Source organism: Cataglyphis hispanica, chromosome 6 (genome assembly GCF_021464435.1).
Source record: "Cataglyphis hispanica isolate Lineage 1 chromosome 6, ULB_Chis1_1.0, whole genome shotgun sequence".
Classification (NCBI taxonomy): domain Eukaryota; kingdom Metazoa; phylum Arthropoda; class Insecta; order Hymenoptera; family Formicidae; genus Cataglyphis; species Cataglyphis hispanica.
Genome location: NC_065959.1, coordinates 8,295,184 through 8,317,726, shown reverse-complemented (window position 1 = coordinate 8,317,726; position 22,543 = coordinate 8,295,184). Strand labels below are relative to the sequence as shown.

Sequence of the window (22,543 nt, the reverse complement as noted above, 5' to 3'; positions counted from 1 at the left end):
AATCAAATGTCACAGCGTGAATATGATGATGTATGTGTGTGTGTGTGTGTGTGTGTATGCAAGAGTACTCGCTCCAAATGTTCGCTTTCTATCGTGAATCCGCGTCGAATGGATCATTGGCAAGTGATCTTGCCAAATCACCATCATCGCACGCAGAACAGTGTAAACGTCGCTAAACATTATCTTTATACTTGTTTCTTGCTGTTATTATCAGTGTATCTCTCTTAACATTATTGAGTATTATTTTTCCTTCGAAGAGTAATGGAGGAAACAGTCGTGCCATGCGACTGTTATACATTGCTGTCCCGAATCTTTATATCATTTTCCTCCTCCTCTATTAAATCCCGCACACGCGATATATATATATATATATATATATATATATATATATATATATATATATGTGTGTGTGTGTGTGTGTATGTATGTCCGGATGACGTGCACTAACGTCGCATTTTCTATCTTTGTAAATTTGATGACGGGAGGGAAAAGGGGGGAGTAGCCCAATAAAATTTACCCGAGAGAGAAGAACAGTCTCTTATTACAAGCCGCACATGATCGTGATTTGCACGCACGCAGTTTTACGTAATAATCGAGTCGCGGGACGAGAGAGACTCGATTATTAATATCTCGTCGATACAATACGTTCATTAATTTTATTGAAACAACCGAGTTTCTTCCTAAAAAAAAAGTATATTTTTAACATTGATATTTACAATTTCTCTTCTCTATCTTTCATTAACGCTAATACCCTATATATATATATATGTATATATATATATATATATATATATATATATATATATATATATTAATGAATTAATAAAACGTGTAGAGGACCGATTGATCGATTCGTTACACATAGATTGCGTGTGCATTAAGGAAATCCTTGTTACACAGGATAATTTAAAGGATAAGATAAGAGAAAGAGAATCTCTTTCAATTTCGTGCGTATAACGCTATTGTCAATGAGCCTATAATGTGTGATATGTATCTATTTCTTCTTTCAAAATTCATCCTCTTAATCGGAAAAAAAAAAAAATATCAACGAGAAAGCTTATCGCGACGATGAATCGGATTATATTGAGATTGACTTTCTAAAAATCACCTTTACAAATGTACTCGATTTAAACTATCCTGCGTAACGAATTGACAGAAACTCGTACATACGAAATTATGAAATATTGCGCATTAAAAAATGCGCATCTCGAACACGCTCACACTCAGATCCAAAACGGAAGGAGAGTTTCAGGTTTCTATTAGGCGAGCAGGGAGGAACGTTTATGTATAGTTCGATCGATGATCGAGAATTGCGCGCTATATGTGTAACAACTTATAGGCCAAAGGGATAGGTGGTTTTATTTTTTTTTTCTTTTTTTCTAGGCGAACGATCGTATCTGCCCGTGATATAATAGTCTACGTTACTGTACACTAACGTATTTTTTTTTATTCTCTTGCGTGCCCTCGCGTGTGCAATTTCGTCCTTCGTAAAAGAAAGAAGAAACGGCACGTATCTCGTCGCGACGAAAACAAAAGAGCTCGAACTGTATTTATATAAAAATTAGATTTATTAATTACACCACGTCGTCGAGAGAAAGCTACGCCAGATTCGAGCACGGTCGAGCATGGCGTAAATTCATTCATCGCATTCTGTTCTCAAACAGAATATAATTCCTATCTATGAATGTCTCGTATATATCGAATGTTCGTAATTTCATTCCGGTATCTTTCACCGGGATGGGTATTTACATTTAAACGCGTGTTTATCCGATAATAACGTAAGCGAGCAAACGCTCCCTCCCGATCAGCAGCATCCGTAATAATGAAGCCAACAGATGGAACAATCTGATATGCTAAAGGTACACGCACTAACGCCGACTCGGTCTACAAGATCGCTAAATCTCCTAAAATGAAAAATTTCGGAGAGAGGCGAATGCGCTGGGAAAAACACCGCCAATCAATTACGCACCGATTGCATCTTAGCGTCGAGCATTACGTCATTCCCCTGGGTCATCCCATTTAGCCTCCTCGGCTATTCGATCGAAGCAGTCCGAGAGGAAGGTATACTGCAAGCACATGAGACGAGAAAAGTATGGATAATATATGAAATATTTCGCGAATATATCGAGGATATAATTAAGAAAGTAGCGCTCGTGACTCACGTAAGGTGTGAAGACTTTGAGCCAACGCGGCGGACGATTGTCCTGGCGCGTATATTGGAAGCAGAACGCCATCCCATCCTCGTCCACCTCCCATCGGGCAATGGTGCTCCATTGAAATTCCACCACCTGCGACTCAAGAGTACCGTCCTCCTTGGCGGCGTGAAGCTTGAAAGCGGCCGTTCCTACTGCCGGTATCACGTGGCCCTCCTTCCTCGAGTCGCACGCGCAATGCGGGAAAACGATGTCCCCGTAACCGCTGAGTTCCCTTGCCAGTTTCAAATACTGCGGCATAAAATGTCACGTGAAAAATCGAAGATTGAATTTATTTGCGTTTGTCGAAAACTTAGCTCGCGAGAAGATCCTCATTTTAAACTGTCGATTACTCAGATATCATTGGCGTCTGAATAATTTCACAGGAAGGATAATCGAGACATCTTGTATAAAGAATTTCTTCCGCCATTGAACAGACCTCGTGCTTTCTGGACGCATCTTGTAGAGCCTTCAATTGATACAATCGTTCGCCCGCGGTGATGTGACCCCTGTTCACCTCGTCGATCGTCTGCCAGAATATCCAAGTCAACGCATGCTCGCTCAGAGGTCTATTCACATTGAAAAGCCACCTCCTTATCGCTAGACACGTCGCACTGGCGGTCGAATAATTCTGAATGTATAAAGTATGCGGGTGTTCGTGAGGTTGCAGCTTCCGCTCTGAAATACAATAAAATTACAAAGAGACTCTCCGATATCTTTCATTCAGAGACGTACAATCATTTCGAGCGATCATCCTTAACATACCAAAATTGTACTCGACGATCTCGAACAGGTAAAAGTACTTGGCCGTCTCCGCGTCTAAGCCGACTCGAGAACAAACCGCATCGTAGACGTCCTTCACCGACGCCGCTTTCGGGACCGTCACGGTGACGACTTCCCGATCCGGCAGTAGAACCTTGAGATCGACCGCCGGTCCCTGATCCCCGTCCTCCTCCAATCGATCGGTCAGGAACTCCTGCATCGCGTCGCTCTCGGCTATCACCCGCACCGCACACACCTTCTCCAAATACTGTTCGAGGCCGCGTCTTCTCGCATCGAGCTGTTGCTCGCTCAATCTGCAAAATGCGAAGTCTTGATGATTCATGATCCTACGAGAAGAATATCTCTTCAATTGAATAATTTCGCGGAGAGGCTCGAATCATCATCGGCATATAAATGCCTGTTTGCACTGAGTGATACTATCGTATAATTCGAGAATATTTACTGGAACGGCCATTTTCCTGGTAGCTTCGGGAAATTGAAGCCTATGAACTCCTTCTTCAATGCCATGTGCAACGCGGCGAACTCCCGATATCGACGCGAGCACAAGTGCCTGCCGGCCATATGGACGTTGAAGACTACGTAACGCTCGTGTTTTCTCTCGCGAACGTGATAATCGGGCACGCTGATGGGCAAAGATCGCTTCTCGCTGTAATCCACCGATGCATAACTGAAGAAGAGATGTGAAGATGCATTTAATATTTCATGAATATTCATATTTTTTTAAATATATATTTTCTATTCTTAAAATTATATTAAATATATATATATATTAATTTTATTTAATAAATATTAATTTTTAATAACTGGATATATTATATATATATATATATATATATATATATATATATATATATATATTTTAATATATCCAGTTATTAAAAATTAATATTTATTAAATAAAATTTAATAAATTAATATTTATTAAATAAAATTTAATAAATATTAATTTTCTTAATTTTAAATAATTAATATGTATTAATATTTAATAATAAAATGTGTGTATGTACATTTTAAACAAACATACTTTAGATAAGTAAATTATTAGAATCAAGGTTATTGTAACACTTTAAGAATCTTATCGATGAGATATCTGTCGATAATCACTCGATTACGATTCATCGAAAGAGATGCACGCGATAATTTAATGCGAACGATTGTGTAAACTAAATGCAAAATCCGACAAAATAACGTATCACATATACCTCAAATCCTCGCAGGGCTCTAGCCTCTCCGCTTCCTGCGGCGTCACGGAGATAACGGTCAAGGTAAGAACATCGCCACCCGATTTGATAAGATCCACCACCTGTTTGTGAGTGGCGCCTTCGACGTTGACGTTATTCCTGCAAGCAGAAACGATTTATGCATCGTCACAATTATCGCCCCCCTCTCCCCCTCGTATTGTCGATCTATAATACGAAAACTGACTTTAATTGCGACTGCGGCACGCCGATCGGATGCCATCCTCTGCGATTCTCGATCCACTCGCATTGCAACGCGGATATGTAACACGTCAACATATTTGCGCGGGGAGACCTTATCGGCGCGCGTGTCAATCTGTAGTCCAAATAACAGGCGGGCGCGACGATTGTTCGCGCCAACTGTTACCGTTTTCCACGGACGAGCGATCGAGAGCGGGACGAGACGCGAGAAGGGAGAGGATTTACAAACGGAAAAAGTCGCGCGACGATCTTTCGACACTTCCAGTTACCCGGATTTGGCTCGCGACGACGTACGGAGAGGCCTTCGACGAGTCCGGTCGCGGCCCCCGATCGTACATTACTCGGCCAATCGAAGTCGGAATAGGATACCGTACGCGGCCTCTCCTGCTTTTCCTTTCCTTTTGCTGCACGTTTCGAATTCCGGCAGTGAAAGGACACGGCCCGGTGATTGGCTCGGAGCACGGAGGCACGACACTCGACAGAGGTCAGCGAATGTCGCCTACCTCGCGGATTTTCGCGTCTGCGTGTACGAAAAGACGCATCGCGCACTTTATACCCGGTTTCCTTATCGCGTAAGTACGTACCGGATAGACGTAAAAATCATATCAATCAAAAAATCATATAAATTATATCTGTTTTCTAGATGGAGGCACGTCGTCGATCGACTGTCATATCACATGTGTAATTTAAAATCAAATCCTATTAAGTGCGTGTAATTAATTATATTGTTTTCCTTTTTAATTATTTTTGCTGAATATTGTGGGAGGAGGAGATGAGGTCAGAGTTCAATCGTTGCGCAAAAATGAGTTAGTTACGTCAAAGCGGTGGCGGAGACGCGAAACGCATTGCATTCGCCAAATGCAAACTTTCCTCTCCGTGCCGTCCACATCAGAGGCGTTATCTGCGTTGATATAATAGAGCTTACAGAATTATTTCGTCATCTAATAAAATTAGATCGGCAGATGAGGGGCGAAGCGGATCGGTCAATAAACGGCACCGCGTGTACGCTGTAATCTGTTAGAAGAAGATAATGCGCTTTGCATGAGCGAGATTCGTGAGCCAGTAATATTACAAATGACTGAAATAATTTAAACGAGAGAGAAAAGGGGGTTGAGAGAGAAAGAGAGATAGAAGAGGAATACGCGGTACGTGTCGTTTCCTTTCTTCGAAATTCTCATTCATAAGGTACGGTCGAATCCGCTAATTAGGTCTAATTAGAGTAATCGTACCTACGGTAATGGGACCCTTAATGATCAACGCAACTCTGAGAGAATGACTGTTCATTTTATCGGACGCAATAGCGGCTCCTTTTATGTAAGATTCACACTTATTGTTGCTCGTTAAACCTTCGCCTCCACGCTATCTTAGCTCCAACTCCTTACACTTTATCTAATTTAATTTATAATTCTCGAATATGCGTGTGAGATTATGTTCCCTATTTTTACTGCCAAAGAAAACTTCATTTTTATTTTTATTTAACTTCATTTGACGAAAGAGAAAATATGTTTCATCACAAATAAGCATAATATATACATATAATAACTTTAGAAAGAATTGTAGAAACCATATAAAGAGCAAGCCTTTTAAAAACATTAATAGAAGTGTAACATAAGAAAGGAAGTCATATGAATATGCATTGGTAAAAAAAAAAAGCGTTTAACCCGCGACTGTCATTTTCTTACGCAAGCAATAAAGTTAGAAAGTTAACGAAACGCAGAGATACAAGAATTATATTGACAAATATCTCGAAGTGAAGAAGCGATAGTGTCGACATTTTAGCGAATGCTTTGAGAATCCATTAAATCCGAACAGATGACATATCATCAAGTAGCGATCGGAACCGTAAAGCTAGCCGAGTGAAAGGCAAAGTAAAGGTCTTGATCAATCTCTCGCGAGTGAGAAGGGGAAAAAATACATTAAAGTGTAAAATATTTACGAATTATAAAATGACGAATGTAATAAAATATTCAATTACATTGACATCCATGAAATGGATATTAGTAATCATCGAGGAATGTACTGATTCGCCTCGAATCTCTCATGTCTCTGTGAAACGAGAGATTGTCGAGAGAACGAAACTGAAATCGACGGACGTCACGTCGACTGTAGGACGGTCCTTGAACCGCGCGAGGAGGTTTATGGGAACCTTGGACCTGCGACTCGCACGCACATACAGTTGCAAGCAGACACCATATCCCAGACACACCGTCACAAATAAATGCAGAGCCATGTCTATCGCAAATGGGAGAGATGCTTGCGATAGTATCGATTGCATCAACATCGTCAGATTTTGTGATATCATTACTTTTTATTTTTAAATCGCTTAATCTCTTCGACTTGTCTAATCATCAATCAATCTTTCATTATCAAAATAAATTAGTCATACCTTAAGTACAGAGTAGATTACTTATCGGAACGTCGATATCAAGATTCGATTTGTGTCATTCCTACAATAAACGTCGCGTAAAAAATATATTTAAATTCATATTTATTTTAGATACGTGTTACTTTCAATTCTACGATCTTTATGGTGGCCGTGTGTAATATCACGAGACTCGAATTTAAGCCGGGAATAAGCCATCGCATAATATATATCGTTAAATTCTCTCTATGTAGTAAATTCAACCAGGACAAAGCGACAATGTTTTAAGCAAATTAGCTTTTAATTAAACAGTTTGGAGAACACAATTACTGTGCACAAGGTATGGTGCCGGGTGGCTAATGATCAGCTATGCAAAGCAATCCAAGAGCACTAACGATCACACCGATGAAAATTGCGAATGCTCGAGCACGGCTTGTCAGTCAGATAGTTGATTAGCTAACCCAACAATTAATTTGCGACGATAAAGATATTTTACAGACAATCGTGGCGTTTATCATAAATAAATATCAACGATCTTCTCAAACGTTAAAACGAGAAATAACTTTGATAAATTTAATATCTGGCTAATTGTTTAAAAATGATAATAAATGAGATTTGAAGATATATACACTTCGTGTATCTTCTCGATTGATTAATTAATTTACGATAGAAACCGGTTCTAAGCTCGCAGAAGTGACAGATTTTGCATAATTTTGACAGAGGAACATTATTTTTAATGCATTATGTAAACTTTATCATTTTTACATCAGAATTTTTGCGGATACTTTTTGTTTCTCTCCTTTTTTTACAGGTTGAAATTTGTTTTGCGTCTTAATAACAGTTAGCGCGATTATTATTATTCCAATTATTTATTATTCCAATTATATGCGTGCCTAAAATTTATGTATGATGTATTATTAAATCTTTATTTTGCTTCTACAAAATCTTGTCAATGCAACTTACTACGCAACATAGTAAAAATTTCGATCAGCTGATATCTGTCAGTTAACGCTGCGCACGATAAAATCGATATTAGATACTTAATCGATATAATATGGGATTCTTATATCAAGAAAGACATAAAAGAGATAAACGACAGTCAAAGATGGATATCAGTGGCCTACAGGACCTTGGGCTATTAGAACGCAATGACTGAATCCTAAAGAACCTCGAGGATCGTCGACAATAGAGTCAACAGTTGCGAGTAATCCTCTATATGAATATAACTAGCGTAATTTCCATAGCAGCTATTTCCATATAAATAAACTTTGTATATACGTACAATTTTTAGTAGCGCATTATTCCGATTCTTTACCGGAAAAAGCAAAGTTCAGATACATTCATTATCGTCGTATTTTGCAAGTCGATGACTTTTAACACGCTTAACGGGAGCAACACATGCACGGTCCGCGAATGTGCGTATGTTTGGAAGAAAAATAAATGACATTAGTGTCGAAATTGTTGTTCGTAAACAAGACTTTTCCTCAAATGAAAATTTTGTATCTAAGAATATAGATTATATTCGTATTTAAAATTGCTTTAAATATTTTTCGTCGACCAATAAAACATCAATTAATGTTACATTAGAATCACATTAAATTTTTCTTCAAAAATTTCGATAACACGGAATAAACACGTGCACGTCAGCATGTTAGCTCCTTCAAGAATGTCGAAATGTGGATGACTTGCACGGAAACAAGAAACGTCATAACACGTTGATTATCAGTAATACAATAATAACAGTCAAATCAGTCTCCAATGATTTATAATTATTTGTTAGACAAAGAACGTGCAATTTAAATCTCGTTTTAGATCATTCATCTGTCAATCTACATCTTCTACTCAAGTCCTGCAAAACCTTTTATCGTTCCTACTCTGCGAAATCAATCAAGGCCGAATCTCGCGTCTTGGCGTGTTTGCCATCCAATTACAAGAATGCCTCGGCAATTTTTGGCACAGCCCGAGATGATCAAAGATCATTGCATCAAAATTAACACATTCGCGAACGAGACCTAAGCAAGAGGTCCTGACAAAAGAGCGTTGCCGAAGAAGGTACCCGAAGCTGATGTGAACGAGGTGGAATAAAACAAGGATTCTTCCACTACTCACACTTCCAGGATACGATCGCCCTTGCGGACGCCGGCCTTCTCGGCGGCGCCTCGCGGCAAAACCGCGCTGACGTGCTGCAGCGGCGCGTACAGCTCGCCATTGATGCTCCGCAGCTGTCCACCCTCGCTGACCTGGCCGCGTACGTTGAACCCGAAGCCCGTCTCCGTCTTGTAGATGGTGACGCATCGCGGCCCCTGATTGATCGGGTCCTGGCGGTCCTGGTTCGGCGGATGCTGCGGCACCCGCGTGGCGTTGTTGTTCACCATTGTCACGGTCGTCGCGTTCCTCGCACTGCCGTCCTGATTCGTGGCTGCCAAGCGGTGCACCTCCGACTCGCAATCCGCCATCTTGCACTCTGGCCGCCCATTCACGGCGACCGCTAATGCTACGCGTTGCTCTAGGAATGAATCCACGAAGCGGCTACTCTCGTATCGAGGTATACGTGTCTCGATATCGAACATTTGGAGCGAGGCATCGTTGAACGATATCTCGATATGTTCAACTATCGATATCGGGATTTTGATACGTGAGACGGTGATGAAAAATAAGGGAAGCTAATTTGATCAATGAGAAAGGTCTCTTAATAGTACGTTAAATAGTAAATTAAAATAAAATTTTTTTTTTGGAGTAATTTTTTGTGGATCTGTCATGTCAGTGATGCATCTGCTAAATCTGTCAAGATTTTTCAGAATTCCGAGAGAAATTATTTTGGTTCTGTAAAGAAGATTGAAAAAAAATCATAATTATTCATTAAAATCTCTCAATTTTCTTCATTAAATAAAAAAATTTCTCGTATTTATCGATAATATCGTACAAGGCTGAAAGGCGTGGTTGTAGGTGTCGTCTCGTACATAGAATCATTGTAAAACGTCACCGCGTCACGTTGCCGCCTTTGATCTTTTGCGGTCATTGATCTTTGCCGCCTCTGTCGGTAGCGCAGCTGAGGCCGACAAATGGTCGGCCTGCTGTGAAAATATCTAATGGCAATTCTGGTTACCAAGAACGTGCTGCCATCAGCTACTCGAGTCTTCAATCCAACTGTAAATTATTCATCAACCACGCGTGCAATGCAAGATTTAATCCATTTTTTTATCATTTTTGCTGCACATCTATTTAAATAATAGAAACAGGTGATGACATAAGATGTTAATGAGATAGTAACAAGGTCTCGCCTCTTCTTCTCTTTAGGGCAAGATAAATGTATTATTAAAAATATTTATATAATCGTGCGGTTTGGTCTTTTATTGTTGAAACAATTTTTATTTGTGTAAAGAATAATATAATAAATATCGAATGATTCATTATTGGATCACCGACAAGTTACTTTGTTCCGTTTTTGTTGATCAAAGCATTACTCCATTATTTTTTAAAGCCAGATATTTATTTCAAATAGATTAATTTATATTACTTGCAAATTTTATTTATTTTTTTAAAAGAATGCGAAAATCAATTTTTGTATATATATATTGATATACTTTGACCATAATTATTTCAAATATTCATTTATAAAATAAAAAATAAATAATAAACGATTTTACCATTTAATAAAATAATCTAAACATTTGTCGCGTAAATTCCATAAATAATGCGAAGCTTACAAGCAGTAGCAAGTGGTTTACATTAATTTTGATCGTACACGTACATCCGCGACATTTAATTCCCATCAGGCAACGCAACGTATACTCATACGTTATAGTCATACTCAAACGTAAAAGATTTAATCTCTGTGTTTCCCTACATATTATCTTTTTTCTTTGTTCGTATGTAATTACCCTGCATAAAAACACATTATGAAATTACAAAGCAGATTTTGCGCGCGCTTCGCGTTTTAAAGATGACCACATCTTCATTCCTCGCAATACGTAACATACTTATGCTAATTTTCTATGTTTAAAAATTCTGAAAAAAAAATGGAAGGAAGAGATGGAGGAAAAAATTGTTCCTCTCTCAACGTTTTCGGTATATTTTTCGTAACAATTCTAAATATAAAAATAACAGTCGCCGCATTTTTCTTACAATATAATTAACATATTTTTCTTACAATATAATTAACATATTTCCAGTATAAGAGTATTTTATTCCCCGCTTTTCTCTTGTACCCTTCTATTTAACATTTTGCCAGAAATTTCCGATACATCGCATCGTTAATCGTCGACGTGTTACATCCACGGTTAATATCAATTACTAATTAAGGTGCGCGAATTATCTTTATTATACTGCTTCAGTGTCGCAGCATCAGCGAAGTGAAGCGGAGAGATAAGTTATATCGCTCGGAGTCTCTTCAAACTGTAACAGCCAAAGTAACGTTAACGACATTATGACATTATATCCCTTAAGAGAGAATATCCCTTTAAGAGAAATATTATTATGTAGCGTGTATGTGTGTCTGCAATGGAAGTGGCATCGCGTCAAATGTAGAGGTGACATGAAAATTCGCTCGTATTTTATCATTTACATGAAATACAGTTACAATGTAAAAAAGATCGACGCGTTATGTCGTTCGTCTACATTGTACAAGCATATAATTGTTGCATAGAATTAGAAAGTTTTATCTACCTCGACGCGAAATTACGGTAAACAAATTTAAGCAACCCACGTTTATTTTGCACCAAACTATTTTTTATTTATCAACTTTGCGAGAAAGAGAGAGAGAGAGAGACATGGTATAAAAATATTTTTCCGCGAAAAAACTTTCTATTCTCTGTATAAAATAAATATATTTGAGTAAATATCTGATTTTTTTCTCTCCACATCGCTATACTTGTCATCATTTACCAGCCCGTAAGCTGTCAAATTTCGACGAGAATGTTCGGACAAACTGGAAAAACTGGTGAGAGATAACGTTATAAGTGAGAGAGAGAGAGAGAGAGAGAGAGAGAGAGAGAGAGAGAGAGAGAGAGAGGAAGAGAATAGAAGAGGGAGGCAGGAGGGGGTTGCATATTCGCGTAGAGGGAACCGACCGTGGCCTTTCACCTGCAGGAAATCCTATGATTGATGCCACATGGCACAATGTTACTGCTGCATTATATGCACGCGCACACATTGTATGCACTCCCCGATAACTACGGCGCGAATGCATATTGCAATAACTCGATATGTAAACCGACGTACGCGCGTTCCAGTGCGCGTCGTGATGAAGGGGTTAACGTTAAACGATGCACTTCGTCAACACATGGACACTGGACAAACGCATAATAATACACATCCTAATGGAAGAAAATATATAATTGATCGAAGAAAGCGTTTTCACGTTTTTTTTTTCTTTTTTATTTTACGATATCCTATTTTTTTCCCTTTTTTTTTTGAGCAAATTTATTCAGGCACAAAAGTCCTCTGGAAACTAGACGCATTCTTATGTGCGTGTGTATGTGTTTCTTTCTTAATTAAAAAGTTTAAATTATATTTCAACAGATATTTCAATAAATAAATTTTCTCAGCTACTTATTATCGCTCGTGCTACGAACTTTGTGATTGCAGTGATGAAAGTAACAAGGAATTTCTTAATTAAAACAAATAATTTATTCCGGCGCAAATATCTTATGATAATTTATATCCTCCAAGCACGCGGCAGAAAGCTGAATTTTAATTCTGTGTTTCTTTTGGAATAGGACCGAAAAATATATATTAATTAGACCACTGAAAAAAATACGGATTTAATTAAACACTTCACCCTCTTTAGCATCTTTAAACTGTCTTTAAATCGTCCACGAATCGCAGCTACGAGAAAATTTCAGAAACACTCGAAGCGGAGATTGATTATAATCCAGTGTTTTAAATGAATTCCAATCAAAGTTGCAGTCTCGCGATAAATTAAAGGCAACACCGTTACATCCCTCATAGATAATCGAAGAGCGGAGTGTCGATATCGCACGGTTAATGACACACGCACGTTTGACATTTCGGGCCGACGCCGATCTGAGTCAGCTGGTCAGCTTTTGCGATGCAACGAGGACGGGCGCGAGTCTCTCGACGGAAGGCGCGGGCGCGCCGAATTTCAAAGCATCTCGAATGTCTCCCTGCCTCACTCTCGCACACGTCCAGCTGCATCCGGAGCATCCGCCCACAGGCGCACACGTGACGCGCGCGGATGTATCCGCGCGACGACGCGGCGCGTCGCGACACCGCGCGTCGCCACTGCTGCAGAACAGCCGTATAACGTAGAGAAAGTCAGTCCCAACGTTGGCGCTGCAACAGACGTATAGGACGCGCCTCCTTGCAAAAGCCGCCCTTACTTCTCCCACCCTCCTCCGGTACCATCCGCGACATATTCTGATTATTAATCGCTCGGGGAATCTATACGAGAGAGAGAGAGAGAGAGAGAGAGAAATACAGAAAGATCAGCGCGGTTATCTCGCGGCCCGTATCATTCCCGCGAGGGACAAGTAAATATTTTGAAAGACAAGAAAGAAAGAGATTTGTTTAAACAGAGTGAGATTGATCCACCTGGAATTGGAGTGAAGTAATCAGAGGGGGAGTGATCGACGACGAAGGAAGCGGATCAGTGCACGCGGTGTCCTTTCTTCGTTTTTCGCGCGGGCCATCGTCCCGGTCCCCGCCCTTACCGGGTGACTCCATCAGTCCGATCTCCCGCCAGGACCCGGAGGAGACGTTCCAAAGTGGCCGGGTGACGGCCCTTCTTCCCTGCTTTGTCGCGGGTGCATCGTATATCCTTCTCCGCAGACGTCCCGGTCGCCAGCATGCTTTCGTCCTCGAGGGTTTTCCCGCCGATTCTCGCCGTGGCGCTCGTCGTCTGCATCGGTGAGTGTGTTATGTCAGAATCGAGTCACCTTGACTTGAATAAATGTAATATAATACGCGGTGAAGAAATCGAGAAATAGAGGAAAATAGATAGCTTTTTTTATTTAGCGCGAGAAGGAGGCTCTACTGATCGTAGAGCCGTGAGTGACAGTTGTGTGTTCGCGGTATTCGGGTGGGACGAAGCTTGATTCGAAACTGCGTGCTGTGGATCTCTCCAGAAGGGGAGGAGGTCGTGAATTATGTGCCATCTAATATTTGAGAACTATAAACTGAATATTATAAAGAATTTTAATTTTATCTACGGATTAAAATGCTTGCACGAAGGTATTAATAGTTTCGTGGCGGTGTAAAAACAAAGAAATCTTCAAAAATAAAATCTCAACTTTTCAATCTTTTATTACAAAAAAAAAAAATGCACAAGATAAAATAAAAAAAAAATAATTGCAAATGTATCAATAATAATTATTCCGTTGTAGGAAAGCAAGATCAATCATATCATTTCGCAGAATCATCAAGATTGCTCAATTAGCAAGTAATTAGCGCGATTCTATTGCTCATGTTTCGTTCGCCGGAAATTATTGCGCTTTAATCATTTGATGTGCATTTGTTTTTTTTTTATATTTAATTATTTGCTGTTGAATAAAATTGTTGCCAAGTTTTTTTTCTTTCTTTTTTTACGTCATTGCGAGATCAATAATGACTTTCTGAAGAATCATTAATTATCGCGAAAAACAACTGCTTCGCAAATAAATTAAATTTTTCTTAATTCAGCTGAGAGATGGTCTCTTTCTTCATTATGTAATAATGGAAGTCTGTTTTAATTCAATTAATTAACGATCGAAGTGTCAGCAGAAAATATGTCTTTGCTCGCAATAAAAATAAAAAAAGCTTCGTGTCCGGACATTTGCCGGTCCACTGAATAAATCGAAATTAAACGAAGTCGTATTACGGCGATTTCTTGTCACATGACATTTTAACGAGAAAAATGGCGACGGATCGTTAAGGAGATGTATTCAAGTACAGGATTGACATCGCTTCGCGACATTTATCGGAGCACCTCTCCGCTTTCTCGATAATGAGCGATCATTTCGTCGAATCTTCACACTTTAATGAAATCAACGCACTACTGGACGCCAGAGATCGTGGCTAATTAAATTTAGCATCTGTTCTACATAAGCGAGGACCCGAGACGGCTGTGGACATTAGCGAGAAACGGATGTTGAATTTACGTCACAGAGAATTGCGATTTCGCCTAACAACAGAATCGTTGGAAACATTTGATCAAATAAATATGTAATATCACAAATGTGTAAGAAATTTTCAAGTTTTTAAATAAGTACGCTTGCAAAAGAATTGTCTTTCGAATTCAATAGAGATATGATTCAAGCTTGCTTTTAATACTTTTTGTTTCCTCGTAAAGAAAGCTTTGTTTTTATAATTTTTTTTTTAATGTTGATGGCAATGTGTTCAGAATGTTCTAAAACATCGAAAAATTACATTTTTACAAAATGTTTGTGTATGTGCACAAAAAGGACGTTGTTCTAACTTCCGTAAATTTTGATATGACGGGCTAAATTTGTTTATATGAATAGAATATCATTAAAGGTTGCATTGTACTTGCTTAGGATCGATGAAAGGGTTTATTTTTTATAAAATTTTAAATTTAAAAAAAAGGGTGTTGCAAATTTTGAGATATCGGTCTAAACATTTTCACATAAATAGAATATTATTAAAGAATGGTTAGTATTAAATTTAATGAGAATTGATAAAAGGCTTTATTTTTTATAAAATTTTGAATTTTTCAATAAATGTCTGTGCACGCACCAACTTTCACAAATTTTGAGATATCGGGTTAAATAATTTTACATGAATAGAATATCATTAAAGGAGTTGGTATTAAATTTAATGAAAATTAATGAAAGGGTCCATTTTTTATGAAATTTTGAATTTTTCTAAAAAAAAAATATGGTTGCTCTAACTTCTGCAAATTTTGAGATATCGGACTAAATTTTTTTACATGAGATATTTTTACTGATATAAGTTTTTAATTTTTTTTTTTTTATTCGCACAATTACTTGTTTTATATGTTTTTTGAATGAGAACGCTGTCGAATATAAACGTAGAAATTATATTTTAAAATGTACTCGATTTCTTAAGAAGAATGTATTCTCATATTTCTCATTCTCTCGCTCGACCTCTCTTCTCATAAGAGGATTATGCACACACACTTAAGTGCATATCGATGTTTTTACGCGGATAATAGGTCTGACGAAATTAATATATTTCGGAAAGAACACCTTGTATACATCCAGTGTCTATCGATTCAATTCCCCATTAATAGCATAATCTTGTCTGGACAAAAGATTTTTCTCCGCTAATATTACATCCGCTTGCTACATCTGAAATCCAACGATAATGTGTACATTACGGATTAATACAATTATATCGTTAGATTAGATCGCAAGAAAAGTCAGAAGTCTTTTGGAAGGGAAGATAGAACGCTGCGTTGTAATTTCTTCGGTCAGTGTAAATTAGATTTGTTTTCGCCGAGCTTCCGAAGAAGAAGCGATATCAGACCGAGATTTCAGATCAATCAATGATAAAATATAAATCGAATCGACGGTGGTGAGATTTTTCTGCCAAAGAAGCTTTTACGTTAGTAAAAAATTTAATCCTTTAATTTGAATTAAATTATAGTTAAAAAATTTTGTTTTAAACAATTTGTTTAACGGTAACAAACAAAAATCACCTAAAATAACGTGTGCTGTCAATCATCATCGATAATGGCCAGAATTGAAGCTAATATATTCGTCTTTCCACACAGAGGCAATCACGTAAGTGCCTTTTTTCACGGGTATATTATCTAATATTGCGATGAATATATGGAATCCCGTTCTCGACGAAGCGGGCCCTGGAGCTCTCTTCATTCTCTTCAGTAAAACACGATACGGCGTCGTAAATATACAAGAGATGCGCAACCGCGTTAGCCTTTATCGCTTTATTACTTGGAGCGTCCGCGCGCGAAGGATTACAAAACGAGGGCCGGATAAATCTGAACGTAATCCTCGCCCGCCAGCGAACATAATCGGAAGATACTCCCCTATCATCGTGAATACAATTGTTTGTTTTTCGCAGGGATTTGTATTTAGATAAGATAATTCGTACCAGCGTGTATCTTCTATCGAAGCGAAATAATTAAATGCGGTCAACAATTTCGTGGGGAAAAATGCGGGATAGCAATCTATTTATAATTTTGTATGATATGTGTAGAAAAAGTAAAAAGGAAACGAGAAAAGAATTGTGCAAATTTGAAACTTGCACATTGTTTTTTCATAATTTTATTTTTTTCCCTTTATAATATCAGTAATCTTTTTTTAGAAAAATTCAAAATTTTGTAAAAAATGAACTCTCACTAATTAAATTCAATACCAATCATCCTTTAATGATTCTATTCATGTAAAAATATTTAGCCCGATATCTCAAAATTTGTGGAAGTTGGAGCGTGCACAGACATTTATTGAAAAATTTTATAAAAAAATAAATTCTTTCATCAATTCTGATCAAATTCAATACCAATCATTCCTTAATGATATTCTATTTGTGTAAAAATATTTAAACTGATCTCAAAATTTGCGGAACAACCATGTACTTTTTGTACACATACACACACATACGGACATTTTGTAAAAATATGTTTTTCGACATTTTAGAACATTCTGAACACATTAGCACCAAAGATTAAAATAAAAATTTTTCACAAAAACAAAGTTTCCTTCATGAGGAAGCAAAACGAATTCGAAGAAGTTCTTGTGCATATATATATATATATATATATATATGGACTTTTTAAAAGCTCTTGATTATTGATATTATAAAATAATAATTTAAACGTCAAACCCAGACAATTTATAATAAATTTATTTATTATGTGCAAATTCGAAGAAATAAGGTGCATATATATATATATATATATATATATATATATATATATATATATATGCACTTTAATTCTTCCAATTTTCACATAATAAATAAATTTATTGTAGATTGCCTGGATTTGACGTTTAAATTATTATGTTATTTTATAATCATTAATAGTGAAGAGCTTTTAAAAAGCGCGCCAATGTTTAAGCATAGTTTTTGCACTTTGAGAAAAAAGTATATACATGAAATCGGGATACATTTATATTTGATGAAACATCGATGCGCTTCAAACTTCCATTCGGGCGATGTTTATCGCGATATTTTGTCCCTTTTAGCATCGCCCACTTCATAGCGAGCCAATCGAAATCGAGTATACACTCGCGTGTTTTGAAGTCAAAAATATATAGCTTCGAGAAAAACAGATCGGGAAAAAATGCCTACGTTTGACCGAATTTTTGCGACCGAGTTTCCTTTGTGCCGCATATTCGATGCCGTTAATCTCCGATTGAAGGCGCATCGGAGGTTGATGTAGAATGAGAGAGAGAGAGAAAAAAAATGCATCGGCGATGACCCCGATTCGTAAGATGATGGCCACAATTTGCGCCTTCAATTTTGGGGCGAAATTTCGATCGTGACCGATCGTTTCGATTTCCTCCGATGCGATCGAAGCTGTACGCTTCGACGCTTTCCGCTCGTCGAGGATTAATCGCGGAAGCCGTGAAATTATTATTTATGACGATTCACATTAACGCCTATATATCCGCCTGTATAACGCCCCATATCGCCTCATATATCACTTTTATCGAAGCCGGCTGGTAAGCAGCTGCATAATCTCATTCATTGCATATCGTGATTTCCCGATCTGTTTCATTTCTCGCGTCCATCTACACATCCGTTTCGTGAATTATTCGAAGCCACAAATCTTACTTCCGTTGATAATTTCGTATTCTTCTTCGGTTATGATCGTGAAAAAAAAAAATATTTTAATTACAAATGTCAGATTTTTAAATTAATTGAAAAATGTGTCGAACGGTCTTTTTGCATTGCTTGAAATTAATGAAGAAAAAATATACTTGATCCGACATTTTCGTCGACGAATTTCAAGATAAATATACATTACGCTTCCTGATGTTTTTCCATCGTCGATAAATACTCTGATGTGTCCGTTCTCATCTCATCCAACATCTCGTTGCTGCACAAGTGTTAGTTCTTAACACAAGTACCTCTTGCACTTCGGATAATTTACGAGGCGCTTCGATCTGCAAAGTTTCCATCTGACAAGATCTTATCCATCCGGATTCATCTCTCGGCAAAGAAGATCAACGATTGTTAAAGCGTAAAGCCGACCTCCGCTGTCAAATCTGTATGACAACCATTAATCTTTCGAAGAACGCGAACGGAATACATGAGTCGGCCATTGTTTGCGAGGGAAACTGGACCACTGTTCGATGAAATAAGAACATCATCGTGTCATACCGTCTGACGCCTGGCCATCGGACAGTCGACGACCCAATTCATTATCTCCGCAATCTTCTCTAAAAGATTGAAGGGCCTAGTCTACTTTGTTAGGAGATCAAAAAATTGATTTTTTATTTTCTGGAAGAATATGATGTCTAAAGAATACATCTGTCGAATTTTATTGAAAAGTTCGCAAAATTGATGGAGTTACAACGCGTTTTTTTCAAAACATTGTTTTCAAAGTTGATGCGACAGATGTCTTGAAAATTAATGAATAATTTTTTTTTTTTTTTTTTTAATGAAGAAGAAATATTTTTTTGACATACTAAACCTAAATAGAATTTAAAAAATTAATAATTAATATTTTCCTGACTTTCAAGAAATCAATAGATTTTAGCGGAATTGAAATATTTAATTTTAAAATAACACTACTTTGTTATTTTTTAATTTTCTTTAATAAAATTAAGTTTAGTATTCCAAATATCCTACGAAATAAAACAAGATCGAGTTTTTTCATTTCAGATAATTACACGAAAGAAGCTAGCTATCCAAGAATTAAAAATATTGCCTTCTACTATTTAAACATCAATAAAAACATATATGCAAAAATATCACAAAAAAATCAACTTCTAATATTCTTCAAAAAAATTCCTCAAAATAATCCAGTTCTCATATTGCTAGAGTAGACTAGATCCTAAACATCATACATGATGCAGCGAATATGTATTCGCAAAGCGAGAAAAATTTACATTTGACTATTGGAATTTACTTAGGATAAGATATCCTTTCGTCGCTCGTTCTTTCAAGTATCAAATAAATTGCGTACATTTCCACCTGTCAAACGAACGCTCGCGAAGCATGAATTTGAGAAAATAGGATGCTCTGTTTCTTCCGTTCGAGCGATTCAAGAGAAGTCACTCTTACAAAATACTCCTCCGTCATTGATAAGAGAAATTCGGCGAAGCCGGATTACAAATGCACCGAATCGAACGTGATACAGTCTCCGATCGAGAAGTCACAAATTAATACAAGAAACAGGATGCAGAGTTCGCAAGCATGATTAAAGATGCTCTTATCTCGATCTTTTTACTCGCGAGCACGAATTAAAAGCCACTCATTTTTCGCGAGAGACAAAGCAGAGAGCAAAAACGCGACTCCCCTTTCAGGGGAGTATTTAAATGAGCGTTCTCGGCCAGTATAAATTTAGCTTGATCATTTAGCGGAATAACGGGTGCAAAAGGGATCCGAATCTCTCCCAAAGCTCTTCCATAATCATGAGTTTGTCGAGCTCTCGATATTCATATATGGCCATCTATTTTCGTGACACTTTGTCGGTTCACGCAGAATGACAAGTTCGTGTCTATATGCATCCTAGCCTCGTGTGTGTTTGCTATTGTAATCCTGTCGATGACGTCATTGGTTCCCCCGATGACGTAGGGACATCTGCATCTGTACAGCTGAAACATAGTTGATCTAATAATAATCGACTAATTTAAAGCCTATTGACGCAAAAAATAAATATAAAAGAATATCACATACATATATATAATTAGAAAACGCTTAAAATACTTAATTCTTTATTAAATATAGGGGGAGAGTGCGTAGCAAAATTGATCGGATCGCCTATTTTGCGAAGATTATTCATCTGCGAACGCCCACATTGCGGCAAGAAGGAACAAGCGCGCGTTAAAAAGTACACCCAACAATCTTGACAATGTATCGATAAATCGAACGTGGCTTAAAACTTCAGGGAAAACCGGAAGTAATGCATCGGGACGAGGAGTTCAATTCCGCTTGGAGCGTACGCGACCCAGTTCAAATAGTAGACTCATCCTGTCATACACACACACACACACGCATACACAGTACACGCTCTTCGCAATATCTCTTCTTCTACATATATATATACAGCACCATCCCACAGTTGCGAATACTTCAACTTTATCTTTTACGACGCGTTATAAGTCAAACATATTGAGCGTACGCACACACGCCATTGGCGATGCGAAATTTCGCATCGTAAACTCCTCTTCCGCTCTTTGTTCCGCATTTATTGTCTCGTACGAGAGATACTGTTCTTTAAAATTTCCTTCATCCGGAGCAACGCAGTTGCTAATGAAATAACTTGCGTTTCGAAACGCAATCGTGGCGCGCTTGAAACGAGCTTCGTGATTGAATTCGTAACTCTCGGAGGGGCGGTTTAAAGACGGTTTCTCCGCAAGAACGGAACGGATAAGCGGAAAACTGGGAAAATCGGGCACGTAGGTTTACGTCACGGTAGTGGGTTCGATACTGACCTATTAGCTTAAAGTAATTTCCGTTTAATTTTGGAGCTTACCAACGAGCTCCGAAGTACGATGTGTGTACGCGTCGATAAAGCTCTCTGCTTCTCTGTCTATCATTTTCGCACTCATCCCTTCCTTCTTCCTCTCTCTTTTTCTTTCTTCCCACTTCTCTCTCTCTCTCTCTCTCTCTCTCTCTCTCCACTTGGTGGCCGCTTAATGGGCTTTTAATATCGCATGGCCAATCTACTAATGCTTAGATAATGAGCCGTATTTTGTCTCAGAGATAGCAATTGCCAGCGCGTCAAAGACACCTGATCCTTTAGTTGATTATATAAAAAAAAGTCTAGGAACGTCAGATGGAAAATAGCCTTGAAATATGTTGACTTATAAAAACATATTTATCATGACAGCTCAATGACAATTGAAATACTCTAATGTCAAAAATAAAGAATAAATAAAGATAAAATATTTTTAAAATATATGCAAAATATAATTAATTGAAAGAGAAACATAACATAAAAGTTAAACTCTAAGGCAAGAAGGAGTAAATCTTAAAGATGAATATATTAGAATGAATATTAAAATTGTAAGAATTTACTGCATACAATGCGAGAAATAATTATATCAATTGATCAGTTTGCAAGGAAAAATACACTGAAATATTTATTTCTATATAATTTGTAACATTCGTAAAATATTTTAAATATTGTTCTAATCAACAAGCGAGGTAATTATTATTTTACATTGATCATTAAAAATAATTTATGTATCAATAATTTTATTTTCTCTTTCAAATACTATTTTTTTTTTTTTTGTTCATCTCTGATAAATTTAGCATTATGTCAAACTCCTCACTTTTTCTCTCGAACACGAAAGCTATTTACAATGGCGGTGTGTAATATCGTGCGAGCCCGCGAGGAAATTATTGCAAAAGATATCCCGGGACGTGACTCCTTAGTGATAGGAGATTCGAGGCCAGGCGAAGGATGGACGACAATAATTCATCGTGTTTGCTCGCGGCACGTATAACGAAGGCTCGGTGAACTGACGCCGATTCGAGGGCTTCTCACAATGAAAGAGCTGCATTCTCGAGGCGACCCTTCTCAAAAGAGAACCCCGAGATCGCATCGTCCCGTCCAAGCTTGCCGAGCCGAGCTTCCAGCAGGTCGAAAACTTGATAAAACTTCCGTCGAGAATTTCAGATACTTCTTTCTGCCTTCGCGCGCGGAACCG

General features: G+C 37.8%; 2 protein-coding genes across 3 annotated transcripts in view; one reads left to right on the top strand and one right to left on the bottom strand.

Annotated features, from left to right (window-relative positions):
- Positions 1-673: 673 nt before the first annotated feature.
- Positions 674-9,282, bottom strand: LOC126850631 (sorting nexin-27). Of its 2 annotated transcripts, none has more exons than XM_050593816.1 (7): positions 8,886-9,282; positions 4,178-4,315; positions 3,418-3,642; positions 2,958-3,268; positions 2,632-2,870; positions 2,163-2,444; positions 674-2,066 (listed from the first exon to the last, which is right to left on the bottom strand). In XM_050593816.1, exons 1-7 carry the CDS (start codon positions 9,230-9,232, stop codon positions 1,998-2,000), a joined length of 1,611 nt encoding a protein of 536 aa, XP_050449773.1. In that variant the 5' UTR covers positions 9,233-9,282; the 3' UTR covers positions 674-1,997. The 2 variants fall into 2 exon arrangements, with proteins under 2 accessions (XP_050449773.1, XP_050449775.1); XM_050593818.1 differs by lacking the exon at positions 8,886-9,282 and adding an exon at positions 4,401-4,938.
- Positions 9,283-13,035: 3,753 nt separating this feature from the next.
- LOC126850656 (uncharacterized) overlaps positions 13,036-22,543 on the top strand; it is a 68,250-nt gene continuing 58,742 nt past the window's right edge. Inside the window, exon 1 of the mRNA XM_050593866.1 lies at positions 13,036-13,643. Within this exon, the coding sequence (XP_050449823.1) occupies positions 13,583-13,643 (61 nt within the window). The 5' untranslated portion in view covers positions 13,036-13,582. The remainder of the gene's footprint in view (positions 13,644-22,543) is intronic.

What these genes read in the sequence shown, in the direction of transcription:
- LOC126850631 (XM_050593816.1), bottom strand. Translation starts at nt 9,232, where the DNA reads ATGGCGGATTGCGAGTCGGAGGTGCACCGCTTGGCAGCCACGAATCAG. An exon ending in GATCGTCGAGTACAATTTTG is followed by an intron (nt 2,871 to 2,957) that starts GTATGTTAAGGA and finishes ATTGTATTTCAG; the next exon opens with AGCGGAAGCTGCAACCTCAC. An exon ending in TCAAAGTCTTCACACCTTAC is followed by an intron (nt 2,067 to 2,162) that starts GTGAGTCACGAG and finishes ATGTGCTTGCAG; the next exon opens with TATACCTTCCTCTCGGACTG.